This window comes from Asterias amurensis, chromosome 7 (genome assembly GCF_032118995.1).
Source record: "Asterias amurensis chromosome 7, ASM3211899v1".
In the NCBI taxonomy this organism is placed as follows: domain Eukaryota; kingdom Metazoa; phylum Echinodermata; class Asteroidea; order Forcipulatida; family Asteriidae; genus Asterias; species Asterias amurensis.
The window spans coordinates 11,641,328-11,659,576 of record NC_092654.1 but is presented as its reverse complement, the minus strand read 5'-3'; the positions used below and the strand labels follow the sequence as shown (position 1 = coordinate 11,659,576).

The window sequence follows — 18,249 nt, the reverse complement described above, 5'->3', positions numbered from 1 at the left end:
TTCAGGCAGTATCTAAAAGTACTACCACATTTTGAAGGCACACCACATTTGAAGGCACAATTTACTGTTTAGTTTTTTTGTACTTAATCGAACGAGTCCGAAAACCAAAGGTTTACCTTCCCTTAATTTTTTTTACATTTTTTATTACAATAATACTTTGGTGTATGACATCTTGTAAACAATTGCATTGTTTAATTGCATTGTTTAATTGCATTGTTTAATTGCATTGTTTAATCACTTTTCTTTTCACCTACAGAAAGTTGCAAGTGCTGATATTTCAAACACAGATTTATTGTTTTTTTCTCCAGTTGATGAAATGTTCAATATTTGGACATTTCTTCAAAAGCAGCCATTTTGTTGGTTTTGAGATGTATTATGTGAATTATCCAAGAACTAGAGGGCGCACTGGCCTATGTACGCGGCCCGGCATGCACACATGCGGCCATTTTGTAAGTTGACAAAACAGCATCGCACAGTGTGTGTTTGTGCAGCCATTTTGTAAGTTGGCAAAACAGCATCACGCAGCGTTTAATACAAACTCCAATGTGATCTTCATCGCACATACAAAACGGCGCGCGTGTCTCCGTGCGATCCCGTTGCGTTTGTGCAAACAGCATCACCAGTGTGCCCTCTAGTTCTTATATATAACTCTATGGAATAATCTGAATTCTTGTCCATAACTAACCAATTCTTTATTTATTGTTAGGTCAGCTGATTGTCATAGAAGCTGAGTATCAAAACAACATTTCTGATGGAAAAAATTCTGGCTCGCTTTCCCATACTCGTTGTTCTTCACCCAGTAAAAAAAAAATTGAGCCGGACGCATTAAAATTATTTGAGTGTTCATTTTTGAAGTGATAACTTTTTGACCCTTCTAGTAAAATGGCCATATCATGATGAAGGGGTCTAGATATCTTCAAATTTTAAACATCGTTAGGATTTGTTCAGAGTATGAATAGCCCGTATCATACTTCCTGTGAATGCAGAGAAAGCGGATACATTGTACAAATTTTGACGTCACAGCCGTGTTGAGCACATTTCAACTTATGCGAATTATTCATGGCAAATCTGTAACGTCAAAATTCATATCACATTCGCAGGAAGTATGAACCAGGCTTAAGACAGGTTTCATTGTCTTCGATGCAAAATCTTTTCCCCCTGCCCTCTCTGGTCATTGAATTTCCTTTTTACAGCTTCGAGAGCCATATGTAAAGATTTTCCGCCGATTCCCGAGGTTCATAGCATCTATAGTAACTATTGCCTTCATGGTGAGATGACCAAATCTGTCTGGATGGATGTACCCACAATGCACCTGTGTTTGATTGATACACCCCCCCCCAAAAAAAAAAAAAGAACCTCTAACCCGTCAACCTTAAATGTGTGTCTGTTAAACAATAAATTTTGAATTGCAGTTGGCTGAACCCTACGTCAATTTCGCAAAGCGTTTTCCCCGATTTGTGACCTCGATCTTATCAATAGCATTCATGGTGAGACAGACTTGAGTAGTTTATGTTTTTGTCGTAACCTTGGCGCTGAAATGGTAAAATTAACCCACAAGTAAGTGTGTAATTTTTGTTTCTTCTGCTCCCGCTTTTGATAAACATAGTCGTCGGAGCCGTATGTGAAACTGGCACGCCGTTTCCCCCGCTTCTTCGCGTCTGTAACATCTATTGTGTTCATGGTGAGAGGTGTTCGGCAGGGCTGTTAATTGTAGCTGATGTATTGTGACAATGATGCAAAGATCTGATGTTGCTGCTTTTACTCATTTTTAATTTGCATTTAAATGGTGTCTATTGAAAATCGTATCGGATAAAAGACAGCTCGAAAGCTGATACAAGTAACGTAACATGAAATTGCAACAATTTATACACTTTGCCACTAAATTTTTTTAAAGAAAAACAGTAGAGGATATTTGTCTACAAATAGCCTATACAAGTTATATACGTGTTGACTCAAACAGAAACAGAGCAACATGGATTACGAGGTTGGTTATTTCATGTTTGTGGTTGACTACACAAAACAAGAACACTGTTTGCGACTATTTTAGTCAGCTCTACCAATCGTGGATCTTTTAAGAAATTTTGTTCGAGTAGTCTTAACCAAAAATTGCAACAACCAAGATTAAGAGAGGTTTTAGCAAAAGGGAATTGTTGCAACAACAAAAATATTAAATTCCTAATTTGTTGAAATGATACGTAGCTGTTAATCTCTCTCGGTTGACCCTTTTCTTACTTTTTCAGGAACTCATTTATTTAAACAAAAGTTAAGTCAAGAAAATTTCCCAAATTGTTTAAATAACCAATACCTTTTTCTTGGTATAAACAGAGTATCCTTCAAAGTTTCCTTTAATGAAAAGTCATTTTCTCTGTGAAGAAGTAAAACATCTTTTGGCGTCATTGTCACAATTACCAACCTGCTACGTAAATGTGCATTATATATTTGGCATGCTTAATCCTAAGCCTGTGTCTACCATACGCCGTGCTAAATGCTTGTTCTTCCGCTGATAACTACAATCCTGTTGATTGGCTGCTTTTTTTTCTATTCGGCGCTCTGATTGGTCAAAGCTGCAATGACTAAACATGTTTGATGTCCTTTCCCTGTCAGTCTATGTGTTATCTTTGTTATATGTTTTGTGTACTTCTTTGTGTTATTGGTAAATTGCACTGGTGTGACGCAAAGTTAACCTTTTTGCACTAAGTATAGACCTTATGCACATGTCCTATCAGTAGGGCGCCCTCAACTTCTGGTCTCGTTTAACCTCTAAGATGGCAGCTGGATGACATCAATGCATAAGGTCTATACATTTTGAAGGTTTGATATGGAATGTGACTCGCTGTGTGGCGTAAACAGACAAACTTGGGAGGGGCAAGCAGTAAAAAGAACATAATTGGGGGGCAAGCTGGTGCATAAACATTAGGGGGCAAGCGAGGGCAAAGACTTCATTGGGGCAGGAATGATATTTTTCCTACTCGAGTCTAATTTCTAATATGTTTCCCTTTGGAAAAATCAGAACAGTTATTATTAAAAGTAGTCTGAAAAGTCTATTCAGGCGTACACAATTTGTGCCCTTGTACTCCCATGTACATGTACTTGAAAATATTCTGATTTTTTTTCCCCCAAGGACCAAATATCATACCTGTTGGGGTGCGTAAATTGGGAGGTTTTTTTTAGTGTATCAAACCTGTTTTTATTTTCATTCAGCTCATATTTGATTTTGGGGCGTGATGAGGGGGTCAAGGGTTTCAAGGGAGTCGGAGGAGCGCTCCCCAACCCCTTCTGGTTACGCCACTAGACTCGCTTCCATCAACCCTTAACTCTTATCTTACTTTTTAAAAATCTTGTTCATTTTTTTCCCTTCTCCTGCCAGCATGGTCTGCATCAACTAATGAGTTGCACCTGAATGTGATTTGCTTGTTCATGCACGGCTTTTTAATGTTGCTAATTGATTTTGCTTATTTAACCCTTCTTGCACCTCCCCCCCCTCCTTCTCCTGGGCTTTCTGTCTGCATGCTTGCACACCCTCTGTTGTCTAGGAAGAGGAACCCCATGTCAGCTTCCGCACCCGCTTTCCAAGATTTGTTGCCGGTTTTGTTTTTGTTACTTTTTTCGTAAGTCAGATATTTTTAACTTCTGGTGGTTTCATTTTTTGGGTTAAAATTCACACAAAAAAGAGGGTTGTACACCGTTGCAAGAGTGACGTTAATTTCAGTAGAATGAAATGAGAGCTTGTTTGAACAAAATGTCATAAAAATATCTGTGACAAAATCTGTGGAAAAGTTCAACATACTTCAAAACTCTGGGTATACCCTTCAGTCTTGAAATTGAGGGGTTACATAATCATGTCACGTTAGTATTTCCATGCCTCTGCAGGGTATTATTTTTTGGATATATTTGATGGATATTCATGTCATTCAACATGAAGTGGTTTACTCCAATATTTTCTTAGTAGTAAAAAATTCATTTGGAGGAATCTTTAGATTGTATGTTGAAAAAGGGCGGGAAAAGAAAGATAATTGAAACATTTACCAACTGTGTTTTTTTTTTAAATGCCAGTTAGAGGAATGTTTTGGGGATTTTTAAACAGCTAAAATAATATTCCTTATCACTTCCATCATTTAATCCGGTGTATGGTCATATTTTTTGCAAGAATCAAGTGCCAAAATATAGTATTGATCATAGAATTCAAATCTTGATCTAAATGAATTTCTGAAACCTGTGATTTCATTTTTTCAAGAATAGTTTGAGACAAAACAAAATTTGAAGTCAAGAATATTTTCCATGGAGGAGAAGTGACTTGCAAAAAAGTTAACATCAGAACAAAACTGAAACATTCAAAAACCCTAAACAATTTCTTATGGTTGAAACAATATTTTGAAGCACATTTGATTCTTAATTTTAAGATTTGACTTCTTGCTCTGAAAAAATAGACCCTTTATGTTTGTTGAAATTTTCTATAATTCAGGCAAGAATTGTGGTTTTACATGTGTGTGGGTATTGGCTGTCAAGTACCACATCAATAAATTGTTATGGCTCGAGGGGTTTTGTTTTTAATGAGCAAGAACTCAAGTTAAAAGGGTGGTTTGTTTTGGATTTGTTTGCCTTTTAAATTACCTTATCTTCATTTTTTAGACTGAAAGTTCATGTGTCCGTAGTCGTTGTGGGTGGGCCCTCATCCATTGAAAACAAATTAAAGTGGTCCGTTTTAACTTATTATGCAACACGGATTCATGGAAATATGTTCTTTGCCTGAGCCTTATTTCGAAACCCGGCTTGGGCTCCTGCTTGGGCTCTAGTTCTGGCATGGGCTTTAGTTCTGCCTTGGGCTTTAGTTCTGCCTTGGGCTTTGGCTTGGGCCCGACTTGGGCTCTGGCTTCAGCTTGGGCTCTGTCTCAGGCTTGAGCTCTGGTTCTGGCTTGGGCTCTGTCTCGGGCTTGAGCTCTGGTTCAGGCTTGGGCTCTGTCTCAGGCTTGAGCTCTGGTTCTGGCTTGGGCTCTGTCTCAGGCTTGAGCTCTGGTTCTGGCTTGGGCTCTGTCTCAGGCTTGAGCTCTGGTTCTGGCTTGGGCTCTGTCTCAGGCTTGAGCTCTGGTTCTGGCTTGGGCTCTGTCTCAGGCTTGAGCTCTGGTTTGGGCTCAGGCTCCAATTTGGGCTCTGTCTCAGGCTTGAGCTCTGTCTCGGGCTTGGGCTCTGGCGCTCATCAGGCTCCTGTACCAGCTTTGGCTCCAGTTTGGGCTCCGGCTGGAGTTTGGACTGGGCTCTAGGCTAGGGCTAGGCTTGGGCTCCCTTTGGCTCAAGCTTGGGCTCTTACATCATACAAAGCCAAGAGCTGCAGACGGAGCCTAAGCTGAGGTTTGGAAAAAGCTCTGAACATAAATTGTCATTGCATAGCGCATGACGATTACAACAAAAGACACATGGATTCTCAGTCGCTCTGCCTGGTGTTTGACAATTTTCCCATAATCTCTGGTGACTCTTTAGATATTCCTGGTGCTCGCTGCAGTTGTTGGTGTGATCGTTTACCGTATCGGTATCAAGGCGGCCGTTGCTGCATCCAGTGCTGGTATCATCAGCTCCAATGCCTCCATTATTACATCCATCACTGCTTCCTGTATCAGCTTGGTCATCATCATGATTCTGCAGAATGTAAGTTGGAAACGCATCTAGGCACAAATTTGTATGCATGTGGTGCCGTCAAGATTAGAACACAGAACTCAAGCTTGTGAGTTTCTGATCAGCAGAGTATAGGTTTGAGTCCCGGTCGTGACACTTGTGTCCTTAAAGACACAGGACACTATTGATAATTGTCCAAGACCAGTCTTCTCACTTGGTGTATCTCAACATATGCATAAAACAACAAACCTGTGAAAATTTGAGCTCAATTGGTTGTTGAAGTTGCGAGATAATATTGAAAGAAACAAACACCCTTGTTACACGAAGTTGTGTGCTTTTAGATGGTTGATTTCGAGACCTCAAGTTCTTAATCTGAGGTCTCAAAATCAAATTCATGGAAAATTACTTCTTTCTCGAAAACTATGTCACTTCAGAGGGAGCTGTTTCTCACAATGTTTTATACTATCAACCTCCCCATTACTCGTAATCAAGAAAGGTTTCATGATAATAATTATTTTGAGTAATTACCAATAGTGTCCACTGCCTTTAAGCAAGATCCCTAGTGATACAAACTACTGAATACTCCTAGGGGTGTGATATATAAGAACCTAGTATAACTATTAAAAATTATTGTTCTTTTAGTTTAAGGGCCATGTCACAGGAGGCAATTTACAGGCAACCATTTTAGGAAGAAAATGCCTTCACATTTTTCTGGGGGACTATGATACATTATTTGCAGAATGCCTTTTGTACAACAAAAGTAGTCCTGTAGCATGTATTGCAGTTGGTTGCCTCCAAGTTGCCAGTAAAAGTTGCCATGGTGACAAGGCCCAAAGACATCTTTGTGCAACTGGGCCATGGATCAGTTGTATTATATTTTTAGAGCTCTGTATATTTAATGTTTTTATTGCAGTTCATATAATCTCTGTTTTTTTCTTCTTTTTTTGTTCATAGCTCTATGACCGAATCGCAACCTGGCTGACTGAACTTGGTAAGTTACCGATTTTCATCTTTGAAAATAAAACAACAATCATAAATAGATTTCACAGGACTTGGGAAAGTACTTAGTATACGGTGCCTTACACACATCGGTGTATGGGTAAAACCGAATAAAGTAATGATATACTTTTAAAATAGCTGCAAGTTCCTGAATATTGAAATTGAGATAAGATAGTATCATTTGACCCTTTCGGCCTGAATCTTACATGTACTTCAAAACCATCATGTTTAGAATTGAGATGACATATTATCATTTAACATGACAGTACCGCGACTTTTCCGCAGAATGGCAAAATTAAATCAAATGGGGACTGATCTCCCTGGCAACTTACTGCGACCTCGACTGTGATGTAAAACTAACCTGTTGAAAGACTTCCGCACAGCCACGTTAACTTATCAGGACCACTAAAAAGTCCAATGGGTACAGATGTGCCCCTGCTGCAAAGCGTCGTGGAATATAAGTCCGGGTGGGAATGCACGGTAGAATATAGACCGATCCATTAAGCTCGACCCCATTGCGTATTGACCAATCACAGCCCATTACTCAACCAAAAGTCTGGTAATATAAAGTCCGACATGCATGCATGTATGCTTGGCGCACGTGGCAGAGTTGTACAGAATGGCAATGGAGAGGCGCATGTGTTCTTGCTCATACGTGCGCCGTGGGCGGAGCCTAGATCGGTGTATTACACCAAAGCAAGTCACAGTAACTTTCCGCGTGGCAGCGGAAGGAAAAAGGTCCAATGGGAAGACGGCTTTACTTTCATAATGTTTTGTCTTGTCTCTTTTACAGAGCTTCATCGCACGGAGACTGAATATGAAGACAGCTACACCTTCAAGATGTACTTCTTTGCCTTTGTCAATTACTACTCTTCGTCATTCTATGTGGCCTTCTTCAAGGGAAGGTAAAGAAAACACTATGCAAGGTCAATTTTAATCAGGGGGCAAAAGCGGCATTATTTAAAGGGAGTGGACACTATTGGTATTACTCAAAATAATTATTAGCATACAACCTTTCTTGGTAACGAGTAATGGGGAGAGGTTGATGGTACAAAACATTGTGAGAAACGGCTTCCTCTGAAGTGCCATAGTTTTCGAGAAAGAAGCAATTTTCCACAAATTTGATTTCAAGACCTCAGATTTAGAACTTGAGGTCTCGAAATCAACCATCTAAACACACACAACTTTGTGTGACACGGGTGTTTTTTTCTTTCATTATTATCTCACAAGTTCGATGATCGATTGAGCTCAAATTTTCACAGGTTTGTTATTTTATGCATATGTTAAGGTACACCAACAGTGAAGGCTTGTCTTTGACAAATATTACCAACAGTGTCCAGTGGCTCTAGTTTCATGCGGGTAAAAAAAGTTTTTCTTTTTTTACCCAAATGGTCTTAGAAAAGCAGTAGTATTTGAATTACAGTTTCATTCAGGACAAAATGTTTTTATTTTCGCAAACCAAATATGTACGTATGTTTTACAACCAACCTATACAATGATGACGGTAAGATGGTTTTTTTTTCTGTTTGACTTTTCAGCCTTCCAGGAAATCCTAGCAAGTACGGTCAGATCTTCGGATTACGCCAAGAGGAGGTGAGATCAGTATGAGTATGAACTTTGACCCACAACATTTCAAATGCAATCAAAGTGCAATACAGTTAAAGACAAGGGACACTACTGGTAATTGTCAAAGACCAGTCTTTCCACTTGGTGTATCTCAACATATACATAAAATAACAAACCTGCCCAATCATAATTCAAAATTGTTGAGTGCGTGCACGCAGTCGAAATGCCCACCATGCCTCAAAAGGGCTAATGCTTGTCCTTTCAATTGAATAATGGTGTCATACATGTATGCTCTCTTCAGTGTATCATAACATAAAAATGTACCTGCGTCGACAAATAACTCATTTTGCTTTATCACATCACATTTTGTTGAACAGGCAGATTCAAGGATTGGTAGGATTCTATGCTTGTCTTTCACTTTGGATAATGTTGTCATTTGGTTGCTCTTTAGTGTGATCCAGCTGGATGCTTGCAAGAATTGTTCATTAACTTGGCTATTGTCATGTGTGGCAAGCAGTTCTTCAACAACTTCATTGAAATCTTTCTGCCGTAAGTTTAAAAACAAAACAGTCAATGTTTTGTTGTTATACTTTAAGTTTTGTTTTAAGAGACATAAATCTGTTATCTGTGTGTAGAGCCGATCGACTCTTCATGCTTCATTTGTATTGTTTTGATGTGTATCTGTTAGGATGAAAGTGTCATTTCATTACCATGACAACACCCAACTGACTCAGTACTTCCCGTGAGTCCTGTGAAAAACTCTAAAGGCAAACCACTCAGGTGGGATTCGAACCCACGACCTTTGTCATGCTAGATACAAATTTAACATCAATTAAAAGTTGGAAATATTGGACATGCTGTTGTTACTGTTAAGGCCCCCCCCCCCATTCTCCTGTCTGGTTATATATTACCACTGCGTACTGGTAGCTTACTGTCGTTGGATCAGTTCATGCATTGATTGTTAATTGGATTGTATAGAGAAGCGTTACTGTGGTATATTCAAAAGTGCAGTTCTTCGGAATGAAATGGTTCTCAAAATTGAATTATGCTATCCAAAGCTGCTGTACTTCTTACATTGCAAGTTTTTATTACCATTTTTTTTCAGTGCCATCACCAAACGTAAATATCATATGTGACCCACTCTGTGAAAATGAGTCAGATGTCGCCAGATGCATTATTAAGTTATGGACAGTTTAATGTGGAAAATATATTTAAAAAAAAATAAAAAAACATTTTTATTTTTTTTTTACTTTTTAAAATCTTTATTTGCGTGGTTAACCTTTAGAACACTTACTTTTAGGCAATAAGGCTTTGAATACAACAATTTTGTGATCATACATGTACTTATGTCTAATTTGTATCCTTTTGCGCGAAATGGTAGTTTAAAACATCACTTTACTTGTAATTCGTTTTTCAGAAAAAAATTATGTATTGGCTAATTTCAAACGGGAGTAACTCAGCAACGCGACATACCCCAAAGCTTAGACATATTTACCAAATTACTGCTGCTGGTGTGTTCTTTCCAGCCATGCATGCAACTCAATTCCTGAAATTGTCAACATTTGAATCATTTTCACGCAGCGGGTCACATAACCCTTTAAGTTTCCTGCTCAGAATTGTGTTCATTTAAAGGCGCCCAAAATTTTATTCATGGTTAAGCATTTGATTTTTATCTATTATTTACACATAGAGAAACAAGTCAAGGCAGTGTATGACAACTTTTTTTTAATTACTTTTTGTGGAACGATTTCAGGCTGTTTTTGAACTTCTGGCGTTCCCGTACCGGGCGTAAGGAGCAGAAGGAAGGGAAGGGATCCTATGACCAATGGGAGAAGGACTTTGACCGGGGTGAGCTCGGCCCCCGGGGATTGTTCAAAGAATACCTGGAAATGGGTAAGTGCCATTGTAAGATCGAGGCATGGATGAATGTTATAGGTTCTTTTTCTTTTCTCCTTGTCAAGTAATAAACCACCGTTCTGTGAAAATGTTTCTTTTATGGATATGCTAAATATGCCTATATCATGTGCTAAAGATGTTTCGGGGACAAGGCTTACTCCAACATAGCACCAAGACTCTGGAACTCACTTCCGCAATACCTCAGCATCACTCTCTTCCAGCAGAAACTCAAAACATACTTATTCTTGCTTGCTTTCCAACATCTTGACCGATGCCTTTGAATGTTTTTCTTTTTTAGTAAAGTGGGCCTTATAAATGCTGTAGTTTATTATTATTATATTATTTCCCCGCATTGTTTATACATACAATGTTTTAACCATTTTTCTGGTCCAGTAATCTACCCTTTCATACTGACCATCCTTTGTCCTCACACTTAACTGTCATTGGTTCATAGCCACTAATTGTTTCTAAAAATCGAACTTATATAAACTGTAATTTTCCCGCAGTTTCTGGATCCCTTTTCTTAATCCTTTTCCCCTCTTGTTTCTATAACTGGATATTTTTGTACTTGTTATTGCTTTGAACAAAGGTCCGGTTCGGATCGAAAGCTACGGCCATCTACCCTACCCATTCTAAATATGTTTATATCATTGGTAAAGGTTGAACATTTTGAGAAAATGTGGGTCTGTGGCGTAGGCTTAAAAATTAAACATCGTTCAGTTCACATTATGCAGCCATGACTGCAAAGAACAACAAGAGCAATTATGGATGACTTGACTTAAAATTCTGACGGTTAAATCTCATTTATCCAGAATAACTTTCATTCCTGACATTTTTTTTTTTAAATTAATTTCTGCAGCCGTCCAGTTTGGTTTTGTGACCATCTTCGTTGCGGCATTCCCCTTGGCCCCATTCTTTGCACTGGTCAACAATTTGATGGAGATCCGTCTCGATGCCTACAAGTTTGTCACTCAGCTGAGACGTCCATTTGCCGCTCGAGCCCAAGATATCGGTAAGTGGCAACATTTGTAACGGAGTCTCTTGTTTTCTTTGTTTGCTTTAAACAGTTTGACTTGTAACGTTAAGAGTATAGACTCTGTGCAACTTGAACTCATTTAGAGGCACTGGACACTATTGGTAATGACTCAAAATAATTGTCAGCAAAAAAACCTACTTGGTAATAAGCAATAGAGAGCTGTTGATAGTATACAACATTGTGAGAAATGGCTCCCTCTGAGGTACATGTAGCGTAGTTTTTAAAAAAGAGGTAATTTCTCTCTCAAATGTTGAAAGACTTCAGGCCTGAAGCCTTTTTTAGGCATCTTTCATTATTTTCTTGCAACTTTGATAACCAATCGAGTCCAAATTTTCACAGGCTTGTTATTTTAATTATGCATATGTTGAGATACATCAAGCGAGAATACAAGTCTTTGGCTATCACCAAAGGTTTCCGGTGCCTTTAAATGCTTAGTGTACCCTAAGTGTTAGTTCTTGCTGCACTTTTTGGGGACAATAATTCATTACGCAAATAGGAATGTTTTAAGTATTTTTTACTTTCTTCCATTTCGTGAGATTAACTAGCATTTGTTTTGTTTTGGTTTTCCCAACAGGCGCCTGGTATCCCATCTTGGTTGCCATTGGTAACATTGCCGTCCTGTCCAATGTGAGTATGATACGTTGTCATTGACAGCAACTAATGGCATATATGTGAGTTGAGTTGTGCGTTGGTTCTCGGCCATGAGGGTTTTCCAGACCAACCTGGTTTTCCTCCCTCGGAAACATTTTCAATCTCTGGCTGTGCTCTGTGGTCATAATGGGTTGAGGTGGCTGGCTGCCAAAGACGTAGCCACGTCCTTTGCAATTCAGCTCTTAGCTTTGATTAATATAAGGACAATTAGCCTCCCAAGTTATAATTATAATTATAAAAGACCATTTTACCCAAACCCAACATGTAGGTAGTTTTATGTCCACCATACCTTCAAAATGGCTTATTGTTCCTGTTTGTATATCTTTCTCAGGCTTGTGTCATTGCGTTCACATCTGACTTCATTCCCCGGCAAGTTTACCTGTGGGAGAACGACCGGAACATGGATGGATACGTCTTGAACTCTCTGTCCCTTTTCAACACCACCTTTTTCATGAATGGGTCCATGCCAAGGAACAACACCTACCCACCAGAAGCTGGCGATCTGGCTGGCCAGGAAGTGGAACTGTGCAGGTATAAGTTAGAATAATAATAATAATACTCTAGACTGTTTTATAATTTGTGATAAACATCAATTCCTACCTTCAGCTCCCCTGAGTTCTTTTCACATTAAGTATTTGGTTTTCTTGTAGCCCCATACCAAGAGTGGCTTTTAAACAAAATACATGACCCGCTCTGTGAAAATGAGTCAGATGTAGGCAATTTCAGGAATTGAGTTATATGCATGGCTGGAAAGAACACATCAGCAGCATGTAATTTGGTATGTGTCTAAGCTTTGGGGTGTATCGCGTTGCTGAGTTACTCCCATTTGAAATTAGCCACTACACCATTTTTTTTGAAAAACGAATTACAAGTAAAATGATATTTTAAACTACCATTGTGTGCAAAAGGATACAAATTAGACATAAGTATGTTGTATACATAGCTTTAATGCCTAAAAGTAAGTGTTCTAAAGGTTAACCATGCAACTAAAGATCTTAAAAAGAAATAAAAAGATTTTTTTTTCCATTTCTTTTTTTCATTTTCCACATTAAACTGTCCATAACTTAATATTGCATTGGGCGACATGTGACTCATTTTCACAGAGTGGGTCACATATATATATGAATATGTAACATTTAAAAAACTGTGTTCTTATATAGCGCTTTATCACAACTCTAAGGGGTGTATCAAAGCACTCAGTTTTTTCCTGTAAAGTATTTGGAGCTACGATTCAAAGTATGAGACCTATTTATTTAAAGCACCGTTAAATGGTTTACAAGGTGCTGTGGCGCAATATGTTGCCAATCACACCAGGAAAAATCAATCAAAATTGTTCTGCCAATCAAAAGACATGGACCTGTGTGTGTGTGCGGTGTATAATTTTAGTTATTAGTGAACGAGTATAAGTAAGAACTTTATTGATTGTTAGGGTTTTCTATTATTTATTTGATTTGATTTGTTCACATTCTCTTTGTTTGTTCTTAGATATCGTGGCTTTTACACGGGACCTGACCCTCCCTACACTCTAACTCTACATTATTGGCGTGTCTTTGCCATGAGATTAGTTCTTGTGCTAGTCTATGAGGTGAGGATAATAACACAAAATTGCTAAGCACACAATAGACTAGCTTAGCAGGAGGTTACCAGCCCAAATTGTGTTAGGTTTGTATTGTTGTGGCTGGTTCCCGACTCAAATTTTGCTTAGCAAAGAAATTTGTCCAGCAGTGTTCTCTGCTAAAAGACACTGGACACTATTGGTAATTGTCAAAGACCAGTCTTCTCACTTGGTGTATCTCAACATGTCATAATTATGCATAAAATAACAAATCTTTGAAAATTTGAGCTCAATTGGTCGTCGAATTTGCGAGATAACTATGAAAGAAAAAAACACCCTTGTCAAACAACTTGGTTTCAAGACCTCAAAATCTAAGTCTGAGTTCTCAAAATCAAAGTTGTGGAAAATTACTTTTTTCTCGAAAACTATGTTACTTTAGAGGGAGTCATTATTTTAAGTAATTACCAATAGTGTCCACTGCCTTTAAAAGGAGTTCGGTTCTCAACACTCTCTACCTCTTCTTGTGCCCCTTTTTATTTCAGCATGTAATCTTCTTGATCAAGTTTGCCTTGGAGTACATCGTACCTGACATGCCTGACTTTGTCAAGAATCAAATCAAGAGAGAGAATTATTTGTCTCAACAAGCTCTTGAGGAGGCCACAAGGAATCACATCGTCCAGAAGAAACGTGCAAGTCAGTTCCAAGATGGCGGAAAGGACCCGTCAACAAGGTAGGTGTTTTCTCAAATTTCTCTCTCTCCACTTTTTCAAGATTATCTATACATTAATCCGGGCGCGCAGAGGTTGAGCCTGGCGCGCGCCATTGCTGCGGTGTCTTCAGTGCCTAGATCATGCACAAAGACACCGCAGTTGTTAAATTTTGTCAATAGGTGGCGCTACCAATTTTGTTTTGTTGGATTGGTCTATCAGTCTATAATGTAAATTGTGTAGCGACGTGTGATTTCTCAGGATTTTCTCCTGATTTCAGGATTTTCTCCAAACCTCCTTGAGCCTTCAGAGTTTCTTGAAGGAAGTAAAGCAGTGCCAAAGGGAGAAAGAATTAGTCGCATTGTGTTCAAACCCATGGTATTGTATTTCTGGTGGTGCACATACAAATGCATAGTCTGTAAACCTCCCAATCTGTAACATCTGGGAGGTTCTGGGTCTAGAATTATTTGGGGGGGACTGAGAATCCCAATTTCTTTCTTTAGATTTGTCAAATGACATGAAATTGCGAAACCATTACGTGTGAAAACCAGAACCAAGCTTCAGTGAGTCTGAAGTCACTAGAGCTGTTTTACGAGGCTTACTGCTTTTTTAACTAGTAGTGTCTGTGCATGCTATTATTTGTTTGTCTTCTTTCTGTAAACCCTGTATAATAGACTGCAAGTCTAAATGCCCGACTTGCTTCATTCGCATACTGAAGTCATGCCTAAGAAACACCAAACAGGTAGAGTTTGTTCTTTAGAAAACTGTGTACTATATATTCTACTACCGCGGAGTAGGTTTTTCTGATTTGTCGGGAGACTTTTTAGTTCTGAAATAATTGTTCTGCTTAAAAGCAGATAAAAATGTATCTACCCCGTTATCAGTACCAGCGGTTTTTGTCATAGAAGAGCTTAAAATTGATGCTTGTAACTTTCTCAAATAAAATAACCGATAAAAATTTTGCTCAAATTTTCAGGGTCAAATCGCCCCAGAATCGGGCCTCGAATCTTCAAGGTTTTTCTTTTCTTTCTACATTTCTTTCTTCTTTTCTTTCTGATTGTAAATTGCTTCTTGTTTTGTGTTTTTATTTCCTCAGCGGTCAGCCGTAATGAGTGAAAAACTTACGTTGCAACCAGACTTTATTCCATAGTCCTCCAGACCATTTTAGTCGAGTATAGAATTAGGACCAATATCTCTCTGTATTTTTTCCTTGTACGAAAAATATATAAGGAAGTTATTCAGTCAAATGCAAAAAAAACAAACTATTACTCACGTAGTCCAGTGTAAATGTTTTTTTTTATATTAACTGATGTTGGTTGAAGGGTTTTACTATACAGGCTATTTTTGATAACTGTTTAATAATTATTACTATTATTATGTAGGGATCATGGGTAATTGTAGTCGTCGTTAATGTTAAGTATGGAACAGAGGCCAACAAATATAGTGGAAAGACACAAGGGTCGACAAATACAGTGAAAAGTAGATCAAACGGAAGTTTTTATTTTATTTTTTTAGATAGTTTCCCAACTGAAGATAGCATTGCAGATTCCTGTTTGGGAGAAGCATTTGTTATTTTTTTGCCCTGACATTTCCAACTTGCAGTTCTCAGAATTTATTGGAACAATCTACACTAGCTCTCTCGGGAAAAAAAAGAACAAAGAAGGTCCTTTCTAACAGTGAATAGCGTTGGATTTATCATATTTAAAAACGAGATGGCAGAAAACGATATAGTCAAAAAGTAAGGAATGCAAGAAATATCAAAGTCAAGTAGCAATATTTTTTGACAGATATTTGTAAAACGGTTAAAGCTAAAGATGATTTTGATGAATAACATAACATCTAAGATGAAAATTCAATTAACAATATTGTTTTCAAAGAAACCTCACAGTCAACTTGTAAAAGATTTGATTTGAGCAAATTCTACCTCCATGATCAGAGTAACCAATTGTCCTTGAAGTCTTCAAAACACGTTTTTGATGACAACAACTAGGATGACCAATAACAAATAATAACAAAACTCACTTGATAACAAAACTCACTTGATGTAGAGTAAAATAAATTGTTGTTCAGGTTTTTAAAACTTGTTTTGGGTAACAAACATTCAGGATCAACAATCATAAAAAATATTTAAAAAGGAAACATCTTGGGCAAGTGACAATCAATTTTTGCATCTTCTAGTTAATAGCCTTCTTGATGAGAACTTGGCGTTTTTTGCATGATTTGGGTGCAATCTGTGTTTTAGGTTTGGTTGGAGTTGAATACAGAACAAACCTTGTGCTACTTTAAAGCAGCGGTCCGATTTATAACTTTTCAATATTCCAGGTGGTCTTTTTTAAAACTGGTGCATCTTTTTGTACAAAACGTAGTGTGCATTATATAATAATTTGAGTGTTCATAAAGCATGATGTAGATATATATGTGCATGTTGATATTTTATAGAAGTGGGGACGTACGGTTGAATTGGTTTTTAAATGTTGAAATTAAGGAGTGTATATGCCTTTGTTTATTACAACCAAACAACTGATTACCATAACAAAAAAAAATGTAAACAATTGTCAACTGACATCCAGTGTGCCAAATTAGTATCATTTTAGAATTTACGCGGCACAGATCAAATGCTCCTTTTTCCCCTGCTTTTAACGGCATTCTGTGGAATGCACCAGACTGCACCAGAGGCAAGTTGTACCATATCTAGAGGTTATACCCCCAACCCCAACTTGTACTCCTGAAATTTTCTGGAGTTGAACAAAGACAAAATTTACATGAGGGGGATTTGAACCAACAACCTTTGGATTAACAAACTAGCTCTATCACCTGAGCTATCTAGCCCTACTGTTGACATCTCCCTATTTGGTCACTGTCTTTGTCGTCACTACTTTAGTAATGGTGTTAACATATAATCTCAAGGAAATGAAAGCAACTCTGTTAATATATTAAACCCATCTTATGAAAATTTGAAATATATGCAATCAAACAACTGCAGTGACCCCTTGCGCTACGCAGATTGAATCTCCTCATAGTGTGAATCCACTAATTCCAACATTTTGGAAGTTTTTGTTTGTTTGGATGATCTTCCTATTTAAGGGAACTCTGCAAACTAAGCTGGCAACAGGCAATGTCTCTCACACAAACATTGGTATAACGCCTATGATTATGAATTGCACAAACCAAGAAGTTGTGATTCAGCAACTCTAGACGACAATACTTAATCTAGTCATTATTAGGATTCAAACCTATAACCTGGTGATGATTTCTTTGTTTGACTCTTAAAATGGATGTAAGCGAAATGGGTGTATACATATTAATGTCTTTTTCTATTCAAAATGGATGAATTTACTGCCCTTTCTTAGTATTAGCGAAACCTCTAGAAATGTCCACAAAAATAATTTGACTTGGAACTGACGTGTAGTAAAGTATGTGTAGTTGTAGTATAAAAGTAGTTTGAGGGAAACTGGCGATATTTAGTTTTTCAATATCAGTTGGGTTTTTATAGTTTTTTTTTTTTTTTTTTTGTGGCTCGAGGATAGAATGATTTTAAAATAATGTGGACTTCTAAAGGGTTATTATAAAAAAAGTTAAAATCATTTCGTTCATGCTGTGTTTAATTTTGTTCCCTTGTCTACCCTTTTTGTATAATTCTTACCAACAAGCGAAGAGTACAACAATTATTTTTTTAATTTATATTATTTATACATAATTCTAAATAAATCCAATGGTATGAACTTGTCTATAACAAAAAAATTGTTTACTATTCACCTAATGTTATAAGTCGTTATCACGTATCTCAACTTTCATAACACCTTTTGAAATATCTATTTTGTGAATTATTTTCTATGTAAGATAATTATAATCCATGTATGTTTTTTTCTCTTTCAATTATCTGTATTCACAGTTCGTGGGTTAAATGGTAGGTAGTGTTGCCCTCATTGTTTTTAAAGTGTATTTATTGTGAAGGCCTTTGGGGGAAAAAACAAAACCTAATTGGCAGGTTTTAAAGATCTGACGGAAATAAATTTAAAATAGATCTGCCAGCTCAGCTTGAAGCTCAATCATTGCCAAGGATTTTACGAGCAAACTTTGAGAGTTTGATTGGATCAAGTCATTTTGAATGTGATTTCCGTTACCAAAACTTTTCAAACACTGGAAAAGATAATCCAGTTTTAAAGCTAAATCAACTGGTTTTCCCCCAAATGCTTATTTTTACAGCATGAACATAGAACTTTAGTTTTCAA

General features: G+C 37.6%; 1 protein-coding gene across 11 annotated transcripts in view; it reads left to right on the top strand.

Annotated features, from left to right (window-relative positions):
- Positions 1-17,081, top strand: part of LOC139940049 (anoctamin-4-like) — a 73,876-nt gene extending 56,795 nt beyond the window's left edge. For 7 of the 11 annotated variants that reach the window (XM_071936256.1, XM_071936254.1, XM_071936250.1 and 4 more), the window contains 13 exons: positions 1,607-1,681; positions 5,476-5,640; positions 6,562-6,598; positions 7,400-7,511; positions 8,145-8,199; positions 8,624-8,721; positions 9,926-10,065; positions 10,928-11,080; positions 11,679-11,731; positions 12,087-12,286; positions 13,241-13,340; positions 13,853-14,040; positions 15,114-17,081. In XM_071936256.1, coding sequence (XP_071792357.1) covers positions 1,607-1,681; positions 5,476-5,640; positions 6,562-6,598; positions 7,400-7,511; positions 8,145-8,199; positions 8,624-8,721; positions 9,926-10,065; positions 10,928-11,080; positions 11,679-11,731; positions 12,087-12,286; positions 13,241-13,340; positions 13,853-14,040; positions 15,114-15,126 — 1,389 coding nt within the window. In that variant the 3' untranslated portion in view covers positions 15,127-17,081. Of the gene's footprint in view, positions 1-1,193; positions 1,269-1,412; positions 1,488-1,606; positions 1,682-3,533; positions 3,609-5,475; positions 5,641-6,561; positions 6,599-7,399; positions 7,512-8,144; positions 8,200-8,623; positions 8,722-9,925; positions 10,066-10,927; positions 11,081-11,678; positions 11,732-12,086; positions 12,287-13,240; positions 13,341-13,852; positions 14,041-15,113 lie in introns of all 11 variants that reach the window. The other 4 variants (XM_071936261.1, XM_071936252.1, XM_071936253.1 and 1 more) reach the window with 3 other exon arrangements.
- Positions 17,082-18,249: the final 1,168 nt, after the last annotated feature.